The sequence below is a fragment of the Giraffa tippelskirchi genome, chromosome X (assembly GCF_054371585.1).
Source record: "Giraffa tippelskirchi isolate mGirTip1 chromosome X, T2T-mGirTip1v1.2.pri, whole genome shotgun sequence".
Classification (NCBI taxonomy): domain Eukaryota; kingdom Metazoa; phylum Chordata; class Mammalia; order Artiodactyla; family Giraffidae; genus Giraffa; species Giraffa tippelskirchi.
In genome coordinates, this window is record NC_137289.1 from 2,131,086 (window position 1) to 2,150,186 (window position 19,101).

General features: G+C 45.0%; 1 protein-coding gene and 1 long non-coding RNA gene across 6 annotated transcripts in view; one reads left to right on the forward strand and one right to left on the reverse strand.

Moving 5' to 3' along the window:
- The window catches only part of TKTL1 (transketolase like 1), a 29,575-nt gene extending 12,817 nt beyond the window's left edge, over positions 1-16,758 (forward strand). For 3 of the 5 annotated variants that reach the window (XM_081568029.1, XM_081568031.1, XM_081568032.1), the window contains exons 7-13: positions 3,009-3,173; positions 6,639-6,795; positions 8,281-8,411; positions 11,973-12,056; positions 14,257-14,353; positions 14,485-14,604; positions 15,843-16,758. In XM_081568029.1, the coding sequence (XP_081424155.1) occupies positions 3,009-3,173; positions 6,639-6,795; positions 8,281-8,411; positions 11,973-12,056; positions 14,257-14,353; positions 14,485-14,604; positions 15,843-16,015 (927 nt within the window). In that variant the 3' untranslated portion in view covers positions 16,016-16,758. The remainder of the gene's footprint in view (positions 1-3,008; positions 3,174-6,638; positions 6,796-8,280; positions 8,412-11,972; positions 12,057-14,256; positions 14,354-14,484; positions 14,605-15,842) is intronic. The other 2 variants (XM_081568030.1, XM_081568033.1) reach the window with 1 other exon arrangement.
- On the reverse strand, positions 15,703-19,081 carry LOC145537204 (uncharacterized). Its single transcript, XR_014076258.1, has 3 exons — positions 19,001-19,081; positions 16,454-16,595; positions 15,703-15,949 (listed from the first exon to the last, which is right to left on the reverse strand). It is a non-coding gene; the product is annotated as an uncharacterized LOC145537204 (long non-coding RNA).
- Between the last annotated feature and the right edge of the window lie 20 nt (positions 19,082-19,101).

Consider the following 19,101-nt stretch of genomic DNA (forward strand, 5'->3'; position numbering starts at 1 on the left):
TGTAATATGTGTTAACACCAACTGTTCACACCCTTCAAAGTAGAAGTGCAACTCATAGGTATTTATACTACAGAAATACCTGTGCAAGCGTGCAGAATAGAATGAATGTTGATTGCAGCATTGATTATGGTGAAGTGTTTATGTCTAGAAAGTATGTGAGATTATTGGAACTTTTCATTTCAAGTGTATATATTTTATTAATAGGAGAAATTAAGGACACAGGCCAATTGATTAAAAAATTAGTGAATTAAAGAACAAGAAGTCACATTAATACACAAATCTAAGAGTTGGCCCTCTGAATTACTAAACAGTAGACAAGCCGTTACCTAGTCTACTTAAAGAGATGAAAACTATGAATGAATAAAATTAGTCACTAGAGGAAATAACCACAAATCGAGAGAACATTCAGAGAATTTTGAGAAAACTATGCTAATTGGTATGAAAACCTATTTAAAAAATGGACCTTCTTAAAGAATACATAAAATACCAAAGTTAACTAAAAATACACAAAATACTTAAGTAGGTCAGGGACTTCCCTGGCAATCCAGTGGTTAAGACCACGCTCCCAATGCAGGGGGCGTGGATTTGATTCCTAGCCAGGGAACTAAGATGCTGTATGCTACACAGTGTGACCAAAAATAAAAAAAAAAAAAATTAAAAGCACTTAAGTAGATCAACAGCCATTAGGAAAATTTTAGAAAACCGTCTAGGAGTTATACCTCCAAAGTGCCAGGCTCAGTTAGTTACGAGAGTGACTTTAATTTTAACCTTCAAGGGATAGATTAATTCCTCTCCTATTTCAAACCTTTTTGAATATGGAGAAGGTCATTTATGAAGCCAAAATGTTATAAAGCTAGCCCAAAGGAAGAAACTACAGGCCAGCCTCACTCAGGAATATTGATTTAAAAATTCTAAATAAGACATTTGCAAAGAGTTGGACACGACTGAGTGACCTAACTGAACTAATGGAACTGAAATAAGACATTCACCAGTCTCAACTTCTTTAGTGCCTTAAAAAAAGTATCGGAATCAGTGAAGTTCAAATTAGTAATGCAAATCATTCACCAATATTAAGAGAGGAGAAATTGTGGTCATTCACAATCAAAGACTCCGTCCTGACAATGAGAAAGCAAGCCTATTTGCAGGTGGTAGGGTTGTATGTCTGGAAAACTCAAAAAGAGAATCGAAATCAGAATGAGTAGGAAAAGAAATAAGAAAATATGTTAGAAATAAGAATCCAGAAGGAGAGCTTGTAGCTAAACTAATATATAAGGATTGATTGTTTTCTCATATTAATAAAATTGAGAGATTATTCCTTTTTACAATAGCAATAAAAAGTAAAATAACTAAAAATAAATGCATATGGTCTATATTAAGGTACTTAATGAAACTATAGCTTTAAAAGCTCACATGCCTTGTATGCATGAGATGCTTTGTGAGTACACCATTCTCAAAAGGACACTTCACAACCCTATCATTTCCCTTACCTCTGGGGGGAGGAACTGGGAGAGCAGGAGGAAGATGGCCTCTTCATTCAATATCCTTACATAACTTGACTTTTGTACTCATCTATGTGAATTGCCTGTTTTAAAAAAATATAGGTGTTTAGATGAATGAACAAAGATAAATAAATGAAGAGGCAAACCTTGTTTTTTTTTTTTAATACCTTTATTGAGGTAAAATTTTCTCTACAATACACCCATTTGAAGTGTACAATCCAATGGTTTTTAGCATACGACAGAATTGTGCAACTATTACCACACTGAATCTTACAGCATTTCAGTCATCCCATAGAGAAACACTATATTCACAAACATTATTCTCCATTCCCACCCAGCCTCTAGTAACTGCTAATTTACTTTCTGTGTCTGTGTATTTGCCTATTCCAGACATTTCGTATAAATGAGATCATCTAATATGCAAACTTTTTGAGTCTGCTATTTATCCATTCATCTGTTGCTGCATATTTGGGTTATTTCTATCTTTTGGCTATCTTTTGGCTATTGTGAATAATGCTGTAATGAACATTAGTGTACAGATTTTTGTGTATTTGTATTTTTCTCTTAGGTAATTACCTAGGAGTAGAGTTGCTGGATCATAATTGTAATTCCATGTTTAACTCTTTGAGGGAATACCAAATCTGGGGTTTTTTTAATAGAAAAAATATAGTAAAGACATCAGTTCTCCCCCAGATTAATCCATGGTTTCAGTCCAGTCTCAAACAGTATGCTAATGGAATTATTTATTATTTGTGTCATGATTCCAAAGTTCTCCATTTTAATATATACAGTGAGTATTAATCATTTTTAAAAAAGTTATTTTTGTCTGTGCTATATCTTCGTTACACATGGCCTTTCTCTAGTTGTGGGGAGCAGGGACTACTCTCTAGTTGCGTTGTGTAGCTTCTCACACCGTGACTTCTCTAGTTGCAGAGCATGGGCTCTTGGGCACATGGGCTTCAGTATTTGTGGTGCATGGGCTCAGTTGCCACACAGCTGTGGGATCTCCCAGGAGCAGGGATTGAACCAGTGTCCCCTGCACTGCAGGGCATATTCTCAACCACTGGACCACCAGGGAAGCCTGTTACCAGCTTTATAATTAAAATAAGTCACAGAGGCATTTGCATGTTGGGAAATTTAAGTTTTTAATCAACTATAAGAATGAGACAAGGATAAATTTATTTTTGGGAAATTGATACTCAAGTGAGTGAAGTATGGATGTAAGATTGGCTAGCAATCCTGTCCCCCCCCCTTTTGGTCGCATGTGTGGCATGTGGGATCTTAGTTCCCTGATCAGGGCTTGAACCTGTGCTCCCTGCATTGGGAGTGCAGAGTTTTAACCACTTGACCACCAGGGAAGTCCCAGCAGTCCTTTTTTATTACCCCAAAGGAGATTATTGGTGAATTACAAATTTTCTTTCTTCATTAAGGAGGATGACAAGTCATAATGCTACTAAATTTCCCCTTCCTTCTAAATGCATTCTAAGAAACTCTCCTGTTGACTTACAGATAGCTACTCGGGAAGCATGTGGTTTGGCTCTGGCCAAGCTGGGCCATGCAAATGACAGAGTTATTGTGCTGGATGGTGATACCAAGAACTCCACCTTCTCTGACATATTCAAGAGAGAACACCCTGAGCGCTTCATCGAGTGTTTTATTGCTGAGCAAAACATGGTACGTCTGCTAGGAACATCACTTTGAGTCATCTTATTGACAAATGGTGACCCACCCGAGGAGACTTGTCCCCCTTAACAGTTTTTCTTTCCACTTATAAAAGCAAAGGAAGTGGAGGGGAAAAGTCTCAGGGGAAACAAGTAGAGAGCAGTCAGGTAGAATGTGAGGGATGGCTTCCAGGATTGCTGGGACAGGCATGGTGAGACGGCCCCATACTCTCTCCAGGGAGTCTGCGAGTTGCAGCTATCTGACCTCAGGGCTCCAGGTCTGAAGGATGCCCAGCTCCCTAGTAGCTCTAGGTAGCCCCTGGGATGTTGTAGGATTGCCTGGCTGTGGCTAGTAGGTGCAGAACCTCAAGGGATTGTGGTTTGTCTCTCCACCTTGTAGTATGGGGCCTAATATATCCTAGATATTTCAGTGTTCGTGCAAGTAAATGCCTGGACTTCTAAAGCTCTGCACCAGTGCAGAGGACAGCACACATTTACCCTCACATCACAGAGGCCAGAAACAGCACTGGCCAGAAATCTATGGGCCAGCAGGCCTCCCATGACCAGAGATATTTTTTTTGGAACAAATAGTATTTACAAATATTTTAAATTAGTTGCCAGCTTTTTAAAGTCAGGAAATTTTTATATGGAATCCAGATTTCTGGATTTTTCTTAAAGAATGGGAAGATATGGCAACACTGGAACAACACTCCCTCCTTCCTGCCACCAGTTGGCTGGAGTCAAGCAGGGGCCCTGTTGAAACAGGCATCTGCAGCCATCTCGCCATGTCCCTGCCTCCTGCTGGCCTGTTCCTTTGTTCATGATGCTTCCCTGGCCCTGTCAGTGTTGGAATCTAAGCCCCTCCGTTCAGTAAACCAGGTCATTCCAATTGTAAGGATATGAGCATTTTTCAGTGGGTCTCGTTAACCTATTTCTATTTTGAATGGAAAAAAATACAACTCATATTTTTTCTGAATTGAGCCTCAAAAAGTTTGCTTCCCTATGCATTGATTCTTTCAACTAGCAACAACAACAACAAAAACTAGTAAAGAAGCAGCCAGCAAGTGAGTAGTGTCCTGTGCTGCTAGATAAAACTGGTAGCTATGGAGAGAACGTGACTAGGGCCGATCATGAGCAAGCTCTCAGAAGAGGTGACATTTAAACTGAGACTTAAGTGACGAGGAGTCCGAGACATGCAGATCCAGGGACAGCATTCCCAGCAGAATGCCTAGCTAGTTCTGCTGCATGCCCAGATTGGAGCTGTTCAGGGAGCAGAAGGAAGGGCCCAAGACTCTGGTGTGGAGAAGAGCTTGTTGAGGGAAGTGGGGGAGTGGCAGGAGATGACAGCTTGGACCAGGACAGTAGCTGTGGGGTTGGGGAGAAGCAGACTCATGCAGGGTAGATGACCAGGTGGAACCAAGGCTGGCACTAGGGCATAGGCCAGAGCACCTGGGAGACAGACAAGACTGGGGCAGGAATGGGTTTTGGGGACACGGAGCTCTCGCTGAGCCCTAAGGGGTTATAGTACCTCTTAGACTGGGGGTAGGGGTGCCAGGTAGGTCAGAGGATAGATCATTTATCTCCAAATGTGTTTGCTTTCGAAACCGCTGAATGTCTTTTTCTAAGTAGATCTAAAGCTTTAAGTTAACATCTAAATTTCTCATTTAATTTTTTTAAGTTCACATCTAAATATATCCTTGGCATCTAGATTTAACTGATGCCAAGGATGTAACCTTCCCATATATTGTAATTTGCGACACTTGAATACTTAAATCATCCAGTTACATGAAGGCTCTCTTTGTCAGAAATTAAATCTGTTTTTCTACTTGAATTCTTACTTCCATTCTACTTATTCATGAAAGGCTTTTACTGATAATTCTGCAATAAACTATGCATATACATTGATAGTCTTTAAAATTTGTTTCCTACATCCACAGGCCTTAGAGCATTACCGTTTTTTTCTTCTGGATTGAGCTATGGCTATAATTTTTAGTTTGTGTAGCAATAGTTAAGTACACTTAGAGCTAGAATGAGACAAGATTCAGAACAAAATCTATTTGTATTTTAATGATGTAAGTGCCAGAAAACATTATTCAAGTAAATATGGTGCTGGGAAGAGTAAGAATTTTGTTGTGGCCACGTCATTCAGTTCATTTGAATCCCATCCCAGCTATAAGCCAAAAATCACACAGTGATCTTTCATGTCAAGTTGTTTGTGGAAAATTACTTGTAAAGGATTGATACTTCAGTTAGGTTCTCTTTCAGTTTTGTTAAAAGAATTGGAAAACCCCTGACTTAAGACGGATTTGTTATCCAGTCTTTTGAGCTTTGTAGTTTTTCAAGGATGCTGTGATTATTTCAAATTATTCTTTCTGTTTCTGGAGCTCTTACATTCCATGATGTTGCCCCACTGAAGGAGAAGCCCGAGGTGGGCGAGAGTACACATTTTGGCAGTTAGTTCCTGGGAAGTGATTATCAGGGAGACAGTGGGAAGGAGGCCCTGGGCCCTTTCCATAGCAGGCAGATGTGGAAGTCAAGGATCTTGATGTTGAGACTAGCCACAGCCACGCGCCCTTTGAAGGTCTTTGTTTACCTCTGAGATACTCATCTTCTAGTATGAAGGCCACCAGGGTGTTTGAGCCTGGCTTTGCAGGAGAGGTAAGCAATAGAGAGAGGAGACCTTAGCATCATGCAGATCAGAGTGACACAGTGGGACCCCATGCTGGTTCCCTGTGAAGGGGGCAGATGAGGAGGAGTGTGGCACTCAGCCCCAGGACTTAGTCCAGGTGCACCACTTGGCAGATCCAGCCAGGGAGGGAGCAGCAACATCCATTGAGGCAGGCGGTCCCTAATGCTGGATGCTCCTCAGAGGTCAGATGATGCAGAGGAACTCAGGTGACCTCTTGCATTGGAAGCTTCCAGGTCCCTCATGGGGACGGTGGCCTAGATGAAAGAGGACATGCAGAAAGTGGGAAATGAGGGAGCATGCAAGGTTTTCCTGTGAAGGAGAACATGGACAAAGAGCAGGATCTGGAGCAGGAGGACAAGGGGAAAGTGAGGGAGAAACTGAGGTGACATGGGAGGGGAGGGGACAACTACATGGTCAGAGAGCCCCTTGAGAAAGCAGGAGAAGGATGAGATTCAGCAGGGTGGGGAGAGGGGACAGAGGCAGGGGACGAGGAGAGTGGGAAGGAGACCCACAAGGACCGCAGGGCGGCCTTGAGCGTCCCAAGGTTCCCCAGCTTCGGTTTGAAGGAACGGGGCCAGCACTTCAGTTCCTCTCCTTACTGGCAGTGTTCAGGGTACACGGTGAATTTGCCAGGTTTGAGGTTTTCCCAGGTAGGTGGCTGGAGGAGGGGTGTGGCGAGGTGAGGGGGCGCAGAGGATAGGTGATCCTGAGAAGTATACACTCTACACTGGGAAACAGGAGGGGAAGTGGGCTCCAAGAGTGTTCTGATTCACCTTCTTTGTGATGCAGGTGAATGTGGCACAAGGATGTGTCACCCGTGGTCGCACCGTGGCTTTTGCTTGCACCTTCGCTGCCTTTTTGACCCGAACATTTGATCAGATCCGGATTGGAGCCATGTTGCAAACCAACATCAATCTTATTGGGTCCCACTGTGGGGTGTCCATAGGTATCAGTTCTCAACACCATCGTCTTAATTGCCCTCCTTTACAGAGAAAGATCAGCATGTGAGCAGTTGAACTGCCCAACATAGAGTTCCGTGATATTAGTTTGATTATTTGTAACCTGTTTTTTGAAAAAGGCCATATTGTGTTTTAGAAGTTCCAGAAACTGGGTAACTTTTTAGCTGATCTCTTGGTATTACTGTAAAGTGCCCATTGTTCTAGTCATTGAGAAATATTTATCCTGTGTGCCTCTTCTGTGTCAAGCCACATACTAGGTAGTGATTGGGCCACCCTGGCATCACAGAATTCTTTCCTGCTGTTTGGTCACCTTAGTCTGAGTTGGGACAAACAGCTTGCCAGGGCTCTTCTAGGATAAGCAGCCTGGTCGGATAGAATGGGAAGCCTCAAGGCGCCCAACATCGGGGAATTAACTGTGAATGGGAAACGGGGGAGCCAGGAGGAGGATGGAGGTGTGCATTGGCACTGGATATAAAATGGAATGAACCTGCAAGAGCCCGAGGAAAGACGTCAACATCGCTGACAGTAGGAGGAGTCCCAAACTGCATGAAAAGCAAAACGCCAGTGCCCAGTGATTTCTTGCCTAGGAAACATCTGGGAGTTGTGTTTGTGGATGATAGCGATGGGGACTCGAGAAAGATAGGGCACCTGACATGCCTGTGGCAGGGCAGGTCATCAAAGTAGATGTGACTGACAGCTGACCCTTGCTGCCAGAATGCTGGAGGGGAGGGCTGGAACTGCACGTCTGGGTGTTGCCCCAGGGACTTCCAGGGAGGGCTCGACTGGCAAAGGAGACTCTGGGTGGGTCAGATTCAAGGGAAGAGAGGAGGGCCTGCGCAGGGGTCTCTCCTGGGGCTGGGTGCAAAGTCAGTTCTGAAGTCAGCCAAGTGGAGAAGTGGTTCTAAGTCCAACACAGAAGAACTGGAGTTCTTTGGAGAGACAACGGTCCCAGGCCAGGCAGTGTCCATGGTGACAGTTCCCTTCCTAGCTGGAAGAGCTCGGACACCGTGGTGTACATTAGGTTTTCTCTTTCCCCCATACATGAAGTCCCTGAGTTCCAACAGTATCCCCAGGGCATCCCGAAGGTATGTTCTATAATGCTCAGCTACTTTGAAAGCCATGAGAAATGAGAGACCACTCTAGTCTGAAAACTTTCATCTCTTGATGGAAAAGGTAAAAGAGCAGAGAAGAAACAACAGAGTCTGGAGGGACCCTCCTCGGAGAAGAGGACAGGGGCAGAGACCTGGTACTTGGAAGAGAGCGCGGGTCACCTAGGGCAGCAGTACCAGTCACACTGAGTGCCAGATGTTGGCGAGGCTCGAGGCCAAGAAGTGGCTTCTGCTGTGTTACTTGCAATGTCTGTGGAGACTGCTGGGGTGGTGGCCCCCATGGCAGGCAGGACAGTCGCTCATCCAGTGGAGGGCAGGCTCCTACTGGGGGCTCTTTGTTGGGGTATGGTTTTGCTTTCTCAGGTGCAGACGGCCCCTCCCAGATGGCCCTGGAGGATCTAGCCATGTTCCGAGCCATTCCGAACTGCACGATTTTCTATCCAAGTGATGCCATCTCGACAGAGCATGCTGTTTTCCTGGCAGCCAATACCAAGGTATTTCTTAGAGAACGCTGGTGCAGACAAAAAATGTGTCTGGGCTCTGCTGCTAGTTTGGTACTGATGGTTTGATATTACTTTTCTCATCATAAAGGTAATAGATATTTGTTACAGGTAATCAGACCCTAATGCTGGGTAGGATTGGGGGCAGGAGGAGAAGGGGACGACAGAGGATGAGATGGTTGGATGGCATCACCGACTCGATGAACATGGGTTTGGGTAGACTCCGGGAGTTGGTGATGGACAGAGAGGCCTGGTTTGCTGCAGTTCATGGGGTCGCAAGGAGTCGGACACGACTGAGCGACTGAACTGAACTGAACAGGTAATTTGATTGCAGGCTTTTTTTGGCTGTACTGGGTCTTTGTTGCTGCACAGGCTTACTCTAGTTTTGGCAAGTGGGACCTACTTTCTAGTTGTGGTGTGCAGGCTTTTCATTGTGATGGCTTCTCTTGTTGCAGAACATGGGCTCTAGGGTACACATAGGTTTCAGTAGTTGCGGCACATGGGCTTAGTCTCTCTGTGGCATGTGGGATCCTCCTGGACCAGGGATCTAACCTGTGTCCCCTGCACTGGCAGGTGAATTTTTAACCACTGGACCACCAGGGAAGTCCTATAGGATTCCTTTTAAAGATAGTACCATTACCCCACAAAGGGTAATGGAAGCACGTAGAACATGAACACATTTGCATTGTAAAAAAAAAAACAGTACAGAACGAGGTCAAACTTCCAGCGACCTGTATGGGGTGGGACTTAGGTCAAGAAGAGGGGGAAACTGGGGCTGTGGGACCGGGGGTCCTTAGCAGAGCCATGGGAGTGGGCTCCAGTGACAATCCACCAGGTGCGGGTGTTAGACACAGCCTGTGTGACTGCCACCTCGTGATAGCCAGAAAGCTGACGAGTTGTCAGCTGCAACTGCAGATGAACCCTAGATTCCTCAACCTTGGCCCACCCTCCTCAAAAACAGCTTACAGGGTATGATTCTGACTTCTGCCCTGCCTGCCCCTCCTGAAGTCTCACCCAAGGGCATCAGTTGGACACAACCTGGCTCCTGTCCAGAACCCAGCTGCAGGGGCTTCCCTGATAGCTCAGCGGGTAAAGAATCTGCCTGCAGTGCAGGAGACACAAAACCCTGCAGCTGCAGGAAAGTTTAGAGAACAGAATCTTTACCTTTCCAAACTCTCCAGCTAGCAGTCGCTGGACTCACCTCACCACCACCACCACCGTGCCCTGCATACAACCCCATGCACAGTTGCGGTGGGTCATGGAAGATGCAAGCTCCATTGCTGGCATTTCCAACGTGTGTGAGACATGAGTTTCTTTGACTGTTTTTTTTTTTAACCTAAGTGGGCTCACACATTGTTCTGTACTTTTCTACTTGGTGTATCCTGGACATTATGTTACGTCTGTACATACAGCACAAGCTCATGTGTGCTACAGTATCTTATTTGTGGAAAGTTCAAAAGAGACATCAGAATAGAGTTTGCTTCTTGAGTGAGAGAGAGGCATGAGGGAACTTTCTGGGCAAGTACAAATGCTCTCCATACTGAGGAGACAGATATATGTTGTATAACTTGTCAGAATTCAGGGTGTGCTCCACTTAACTAAATTTTACCTCCTAAAAATGTACTGAACAGAACTGGTTCATAGCGTGTAAATGAACAAAAGGAAGCAGTGTTTCTAAATTAATGTATTAGTTTATCGTGTATGATTTAAATATGTATATAAATCAACAATTGGGTTCTCAGGTGGCGCAGAGAATTCACTGTTTCCCCCTGTCAGGGGATCTTCCCAACCCAGGAATTGAACCTGGGTCTCTTAGGTCTCCTGCACTGGGAGGCGGGTTCTTTACCACTAGTGCCACCTGGGAAACCCTGTAAACAGGAGCCTGGCAGGCTACACAGTCCATGGGGTCGCAGAGTTCAACATGACTTAGCATAGTTCAGTTCAGTCGCTCAGTCATGTCCAACTCTTTGTGACCCCATGAATTGCAGCACACCAGGCCTCCCTGTCCATCACCAACTCCGGGAGTTTACCCAAACTCATGTAGAGTCGGTGATGCCATCCAGCCATCTCATCCTCTGCCGTCCCATTTTCCTCCTGCCCCCAATCCTTCCCAGCATCAGGGTCTTTTCCAATGAATCAACTTTTCGCATGAGGTGGCCAAAGTATTGGTGTTTCAGCTTCAACATCAGTCCTTCCAATGAACACCCAGGACTGATTTCCTTTAGGGTGGATTGGTTGGATCTCCTTGCAGTCCAGGGGACTCTCAAGAGTCTTCCCCAACACCATGGTTCAAAAGCATCAATTCTTCGGCGCTCAGCTTTCTTCACAGTCCAACTCTCACATCCATACATGACTACTGGAAAAACCATAGCCTTGACTAGACAGATCTTTGTTGACAAAGTAATGTCTCTGCTTTTTAATATGCTATCTAGTTTGGTCATAACCTTCCTTTCAAGGAGTAAGCGTCTTTTAATTTCATGGCTGCAGTCACCATCTGCAGTGATTTTGGAGACCCCAAAAATAAAGTCTGACACTGTTTCCACTGTTTCCCCATCTATTTCCCATGAAGTGATGGGACCAGATGCCATTATCTTCGTTTTCTGAATGTTGAGCTTTAAGTCAACTTTTTCTCTCTCCACTTTCACTTTCATCAAGAGGCTCTTTAGTTCTTCTTCACTTTCTGCCATAAGGGTGGTGTCATCTGCATATCTGAGGTTATTGATATTTCTCCTGGCAATCTTGATTCCAGCTTGTGCTTCCTCCAGCCCAGTGTTTCTCATGATGTACTCTGCATATAAGTTAAATAAGCAGAGTGACAATATACAGCCTTGACGTATCCCTTTTCCTATTTGGAACCAGTCTGTTGTTCCATGTCCAGTTCTAACTGTTGCTTCCTGACCTGCATACAGGTTTCTCAAGAGGCAGGTCAGGTGGTCTGGTATTCCCATCTCTTTCAGAATTTTCCACAGTTTATTGTGATCCACACAGTCAAAGGCTTTGACACACATGCACACAAATTAACAAATACTCTATAGATATTTGAGTATTCATTTATAGTTCTATTTATGTGTTCAAGGTGATGATGATGAAAAGAACTGACATCTTCTCATTGGAAGACGAGTAATTTTATGTTGTGGTGTCTAAGGTATTTCTAAGAATGAAATATTACACGCTGTTGTGACAAAAATTGTTTACCATTATGTTTTAGGGTTTCTATTCAAGGTAAGTAAGTGCTCGTGCCCCGAATTTACGTTCTGTTGAGACAGAACAGATCGGTGTGTATCTGAGGAAGCTTTCCCAAAGGGGTGAGCATGATAGCATGAAAAGCTTGTCACTGGGCATCCAGTAGCTTCCCTCACAGGCTTTTGCCTCCTGATCAGTAACACCTGACCTGCTTGCCAGTGGTTAGAGACGGTTCTCCCTCACTCCAGAATGCACATTTTGTTTTTCGTACTAAGAATTGTTCAGTCCTTCCCAGCTCCTTTTTAAGGTTTGTTAGTTGGAAATTTAGTTTTATTTTCTAAACTGTGGCTCTGGTATTCATTTACACCCTAGGGGATGTGCTACATTCGAACCAGTCGGCCAGAAACTGCAATTATTTACACCCCACAAGAAAGCTTTGAGATTGGACAGGCCAAGGTAAGGCCTTAAGTTCTCCTGTATCTTCCAGTATTAGTTTGTGTTGGGAATAGTGTTCTTTAAAGCCAGAGCTAAGGGCCCCGACAGTTGAGGCTTCATTCTTCCTTTGTTCCAGTTTTTAAAAAATTCATGATATTTGCCTGCTTTTTTTCAGAAAGTAATATTCTGCCAGTATCAGCCTGAACTTAACTTTTCTCCTTTCCGAAAGGAATCTCTGTTGAACCCTTAAAGATAAATCACTTGAAGACTATTGAGTTGCTTGGCTGTACGTGACCACAGACAACCTCAAGCTATGAAAATGATAAAACCCATTTCAAATGAGTAGTAGATCTTTTAGGTTCTTGTTTTGCCCATTGGAGGCCAGGAATATAACAAACATGATCCATCTTGCCTCTGGCCATAGTGTGGCCCTGAGGTTGGTTTTGTGGCATGTGGGCCACACCTTCAGGCCTGCTGGGTCTTCCTATCTCCTGTGGCCTTGAGAAAGCCTTGGAAGCACAGATAGTTAGCAGCCATAGTTTGAAGATGAGGGCCAAAGAAAGGTGAGTAGCAAGCCCAGTCAGCAACCCGCTGTCTGTGGGCCTGCCTTTCAGAGTTGTGTGTGCAGAAAGCCAGTAGCATCTGTGGAAAAAAATACATGACTGCCCACCACCTAGAGGGCAGGCCTTATAGACGTTTGGGCATGTTTTCTTCCTTTTTCTAGGTGTATATCTTAGTTGAGATCATGCTGCATAGGACCGTCTTATGTCCTGCCTTTTATCTTATAAGCCTTTTAGAATGTCATTAATACTCTTCTTAAGTATGTAAAAGAATGATAGTCACTTTTAAAGGAGCAATAGGTGACTTCCAACTTGATTGATAAGGGCTAGGCTGCTCCAGAATTCACAGTGGTAGTGCTCAGAATGAATAAATGAGCCCTGGATAGCTTTAGTGCCACAGGAGAGCAGGTATATCCAGAACAGTTCCTAGCCCCCCATAGTTTCATTCCACTGAATGGAAAAGCTGAACTGTTCACTCCAGTGTGAACTACAGGTGCTGTTCTTCCCTGCACTCCCACTCAAGGCCATCTGTTTGCCTCTGGGGGTGGCAGGGAGGGTGTCTCGGTGACAGTCATTTGTTTTGCAGAGTTTTCATGTCTCTCTTGTCTTTTTTTCCCTGTGATGTTTGTCCTATCCTGAAAAAATGAAGTAAATTTCCTGATGTGAGTTAAATTATGTATGATAATATGCATGGCATGAATAATTTAAGGCTGGGTTTGCAAAGGGGCATATAGGTGTATGAATGTATATGTGTGTATATATATGAATATAGGTGTGTGTGTGTGTATATTTACATACACACACATACAAAAAGGCTAGGACATTCTTAAAGGATGGGGCAGGTGGTTTGAAGCCCTAAATATCTAGTCAGCAGTGGTGCTTAAGCTACAGGGAAACCTATAGAAAGGAATGCAATGCAGACTAATTCCAGATGCCTTTGGTTAGGTGACTTTGAAAGAAACAAACCAATGAAAAAAGAGCAGAGAACCCTGTCTGCTTACAGACTAGCAAATGGTTGGGAGCATGGGCGTTGAATTCATACGGGTCTGGCTGTTGGTCTCAACCCTGCCCTGGGCGAGTTCCTCCTGTTCTCAGGTTTGCTTTCCTCAGTCACAGAATGGGCCCACTAATGCATGGGCGTCACAGGGCACTTGGGCATGCAGGGTGCTTGGCACAGAGCACCCCAGGATGGTCTCAAATAGCCCTCATTAGCATGTTCATCATCAGAGTCCAATCTGCATGGATGCCCCCAGAAAGAGGTCTAAGCACTCCAGAGGTGGTGCCTTTTCAGACCCCTTGGTGGGAGTGAGTCGACACTGGAGCAGATGGGCTGTCGAATTCACTTCTGGCCTTCTGCCTTTCACATTCCAGATGGAAATCCACCTGCTTTGGTAAAGGGTCATTTTGCATGCATACTGTAAAAGAACTTAGTGATTTGGCATTGTAAATCATGAGGAAAGGTAGACAGATTTGTTAAATAAACACGATGTGGGGCTTATTAAAGAGAGCAGTCCTTATTGGTCGGTGTGCTGACTCAGCCTTTCGTATAGTGAACTATTAAGCACTGAAACTGGTAGGCTTGGGAGAGCAGACTGTCCTCCACTTTGAGACTCATTCTGTGTAGTAAGCACAGCATTTTTGTTTTGTGGGTGCAACACCAGGTTATCCGTCAAAGTGTGAACGACAAGATTACAGTTGTCGGAGCTGGAATTACTTTGCACGAAGCCTTAGCTGCTGCCGATGATCTTTCCCAGCAAGGTCAGTTGGGGGTTGCTGAACACTGAAGTTCAGGCTGGAAGACATAGAGGTTGGGCTGCCTGTCTGCCCCAATCCATCTTTTTAGTCTGAGTCTGCTTGATACACTTAAGCTAGTTATCGCTGTTTTCCAGATATTTCTATCCGTGTCATTGACCTGTTTACTGTTAAACCTCTGGATGCTGCCACCATCATCTCCAATGCAAAAGCCACAGGTGGCCAAATTATCACAGTGGAGGATCACTACCCAGAAGGTGTGTGCAAGCCTTGGGGGGGACCATTTTGAAAGTCTGCTTTGGTGGAACATGTTTTGTTTTCCTTGACGAGAAGTGTGCCATGACCATGGGAAGTCCCTCCAGCCGACCACTCACCCTGTATTACTTGCTCTTTGCAAGGGTGTGGGTGTAGGGTCTCTTGCCCATCTACACTGGCTAAGGGAGGTGCCATGTCCATCCTCGTTGGTGTGTACTCAGCACAGTGTGCCCTGCCTTGTCCTTGGGTGGCTCAATGGCAGTACAGAGTAATGTCTAACTTGGCATTGTGGCGGGAGGGATCGTAAGAAGCTTCACAGTTGCTCTTGCGTATTGACTGATTCATAGTTTGCCCCCTGCAAAAAATGCAGACAGTACCTTGCAAACAGAGAACACAGCAAATGCAGGAAGTGTGGCCAGGGAGAAGGGGCGGGGCAGTGTTTGGCCTGGGAAGGTCAGGTAGAGCAGAGGAGCGAGTGGGGAGCTTCATGTGTTCGTGTGTCAGGGGCTCCAGAGCAAGCCCGTGGTCTGCAGGGAAGCACTCTCCAAGGAAAGGGCACACACCAGGACCCCTCGGGGCAGAAGACACGGGTCAGGAGTGAAGACCCCCACACCTTTGGTTCCCTCTCTCCCTCCCTTGGGGAGCCCCCAGCATGCTCCCTTAACTGGAAGCAACAGATGCCCCCCTGGAGACCTAGGGAACCCACTTGAGACTCGTTGCCACAAGTATTATTGAGAGCTGATGGCTGCCAGGCACGTGCCAAACTTCCTGACTCCCAGAGGAAAGTCGGTGAGCCCTGTAAACCACCCTGTGGTGCCAACAGCTGAGGCACAGAGACCACTCTTAGCAATAGGGAAAGTGTCTCATCAATGTCAAGGACTTGCACCAGCTTACTGCCCAGGCACCACCCCCAGGCCAGCGTTGCATGCCAGCCTTTCTGAAGTCAGCAGCCAATTCTTGGGCTCCTGACAGCTTTGAGAATCTGAGCTCCACAGATCCTCGCATCCATGGAGCCCCAGTGGAGATAGCCCCTGCCGTAGATGGGGCTGGGAGCAATTTGAAGACTTGTACTTTTGAATGAGAACTCTTCTGGCCAGTTAGGGAATGGTTGTTTATAAATTAGTGCCTAGTGAGAAACATTTCTCCCTGGGAACCACACATTCAAAGGTCTCTACATGATGGGGTTTTGAGGCTGACTAGCTGCTTCCAGAACAGACCCTAATATCCCTTGCTTCTCCAGGTGGCATCGGGGAGGCCGTCTCTGCAGCCGTCTCCATGGAGCCTGACATTGTGGTCCATCAGCTGGCAGTGTCAGGGGTCCCTCGGAGCAGGAAGACCGGTGACCTGCTGGATATGTTTAGAATCAGTTCCAGATACATCATGTTAGCTGTGGAACGTATTTTAATGAAATAGCTTAGCTGTTGGCTTTGAACGACAGACTGGCCTGTTTACATTACCTTACGTTTATGCTTGTTGCCAAATGATCACTTAAATCTATGCTATTGTGCTTTATTCTTTTTAAAAACAATGCAGGTTAACTGCTTTCTTGTTAAGCCATAACTACGTATACACACGTAACTCTTTGAGTCATTATGGTGGATTATAAGATAAAGTTTGAAGTGACAGAATAGCTAACAAAACAACCACCTAATAGCAAGTTTTCTGATGAGACTAGAGATAACTTGGGTAGAGATCAACATAAGGTTACAGTTTCTTAAATGTGTGCATTTTCCTCATAAGTAAAAAATATGTGAATTGAATTGTAGACTGCAGTCACCCATGTTAGGCAGCATGATACCACCATGCTGCCCATTGATGGCCAGTGCATGAGGTCAGGTGCTACTATCCTACCTGAAGCCTTCCAGGTACTGTGTGAATGCAGTTGCCGAGGAATTTCCTCTGGTGTTCGCCTTCATCCCTCCTCTCCCGTGCAGAGGCTGTGGAGCAGCAGTGAAAGCTCTTAGGATGTCCTGTGCTGTTTGAAGGGACTGTTCTGTGAAGAGAGGACACGACTAGATCTGACCTCCACACTGTGCTCTCCGGTGAGATCTCAGGAATGTCTTATTTACCCAGTGACCAAACCAAACTGTTAGCTCAATTGTACTCATCTACTGACAATACTAAAGTTGACGTTAATAAAGCAGTTAAGAACTGGCTAGCTGTCTTTGCTCTGTTTGTGCCTTGTATGTGTGATTTGGTTTCTCCTTGATAAAATCCTAAATAAGGAAGGAGCTGTTCTTTAAACCAGGAGAGAGATCCATGTCCCCAACAAGCCCTGGAAAGGGTAGTGGCAGGAGGTAGACCACTAGAGGACAGTATGCAGCCTGAAAAGCCAGCCCTGAGCCAACTCCTTAATTTAGGTCAGAGCATTTAAACCATGTGGTTGGAATACAAGAGAATACCTGCCAGATAAATGAAAGATAGACTGGAGCTTCAAAACTAAAGTTGACTGGATGTATCTGGTATGTCGTGGTCCTTATTTCTGTCATTCTCACTAACTGGTCATCAAGGGGCTTTTGTTCTAGAATGTGTGGTAGAGATGGAAGAACCAGTCTGCCAATGAGTCCTCTGCAGGGCCTAGTCTTTCTGTTCCTGGCTTTTTACTAAGCTGGTTCCCTGGCCTGTAAAATTAGCATGATAATTAGTATGCTTATTTCATAAGACTTCAAAAATTTTAAAAATAGTTGATGTTGATATAGAAAATATATCAAATGTATCAAAATACAAAAATATTGAAAATACCAAGGACTTCCCTGATGGTCCAGTGGCTAAGACTCAGCACTCCCAATGCAGAGGGCCTGGGTTAAATCCCTGGTTGGGGAGCTAGAGCCCACATGCTGCAATGCTGCAAGTTAAGTCCTGGTGCAGCCAAGTAAGTATTAAATAGTTGACATTTTTCTATAAAAATAACAGTTGATTACAGGGTCATATAGAAAATTGATAAAATGCAAATCAAAAATTTACCTCACTTAACTGGACATCTCACATTCCGTGCAGTTCACTCGTTGAAAGAATACAATTTAGTGGTACTTAGCATACTCAAAGAGTTCTGTAACCATCACTGTGGTTCATTTTAGGACATTTGTATCACCCCAGAGAGAACTGCACCCCTGAGTAGTCTGTCCCCATTCACTGTCCGAGCCCCTGGTAACCACTCATGTGTTTCCTGTTTCTAGGGATTTAACATATTCTGGACATTTTGTATGAATGGCATCATACAGTATGTTACCTTTTTGTCTCCTAGCTGCTTAGCATAATGTATTCCAGGTTCATCTACATTAGAGAATGTACAGAATTGCATTCTTTTTTTTGGCCACATAATAGTCCATCCTATGAATAGACTGTTTTGTCCATCCGTTTGTAGAAATCTGGATTTTTACTTTTTGTCTATTGTGAATAATGCTACGAACATTCCTTTTCAAGTTTGTGGATTATAGTTTTACTTACATTGGGTGTATATAAAGCTAGAAGTTTCTGGGTCATGTGATAATTCTGTTTACTCTTTTCAGTGTGTGTGTGTAGTTAAAGCAGATTCATGAGGAGTGAATGAAACAATGACCATAATGGTACCATGACATCTGTAAAGCACTCTAAGGTAAAGCTGTTGTGAACACAGATAAGCCAGGACGTGTGACCTATACACTATGCACCACACCAGCTTGTATTTAGATGTATAATGCCTGATTTGGTGATACCCACAACAAATACTGTGCAGCAATGCACTGTTGAAGCCTAAATGGAGTTCCAAATACAATCCATGATAAAAACTCCATTCCAAAAGCCTGAGTTCAGGCTCCTACAGGTGTTGGGCGAGAACGGAAGAGCTGACCTTAGTAACAAGGGCTGGGAGGAGAGATCATCATGTAGGAATGGGAGTGGCCCAGCTATACCTCCGGGAGATGCAGAGTAGCTGAGGTGATAGGGGACAGGAGTGCTGTCAACTGGTCTAGGCCCTTAAGTGTCTGAATGTCCCTTGATTGTTCTGAAGCCACAGACTCGGGTGAACCTGCCACATGATTCTAATCCGCAGGTCACCTACTCGTGTATGTAAAGGTGAACTTAAGTCACCCGTTTTGGCCTCGGTTTCATTTGTCAAAGGGGACAAATGGATGACAGTGCTGAGGATGGGGATAGCTTCTCCCATAGGGCTGTGGCCAGGATTTTAGAAATGCCATATAAATGTCCCCACTAAGGGCTACCCTAGCTTTGTGGCGCGTTCGTACTCCCCAGCAGTGGCCTCCGGACTCCGCATGCACGAACGCCCAGCCACTTTACAGCCTCACTGGGATCGCCCAGGGCTTGGCAGGGAATCGGCCCCGCCTTCTCCCTCCCTGGCCAACCCTCTCCTCGGCAGTCTTGGCTGCTCGAATCCCCCACCTCCGACCTGCCTGTACCTACCCACCATTTGGCCACTGCCTGGCGAAGGCCTGCACCCCACCCGCCTAGCCGGCTCTGCGTACACCTTGTGCCCGCCTGCCCTGGGCCGGCCAATCCGCGCG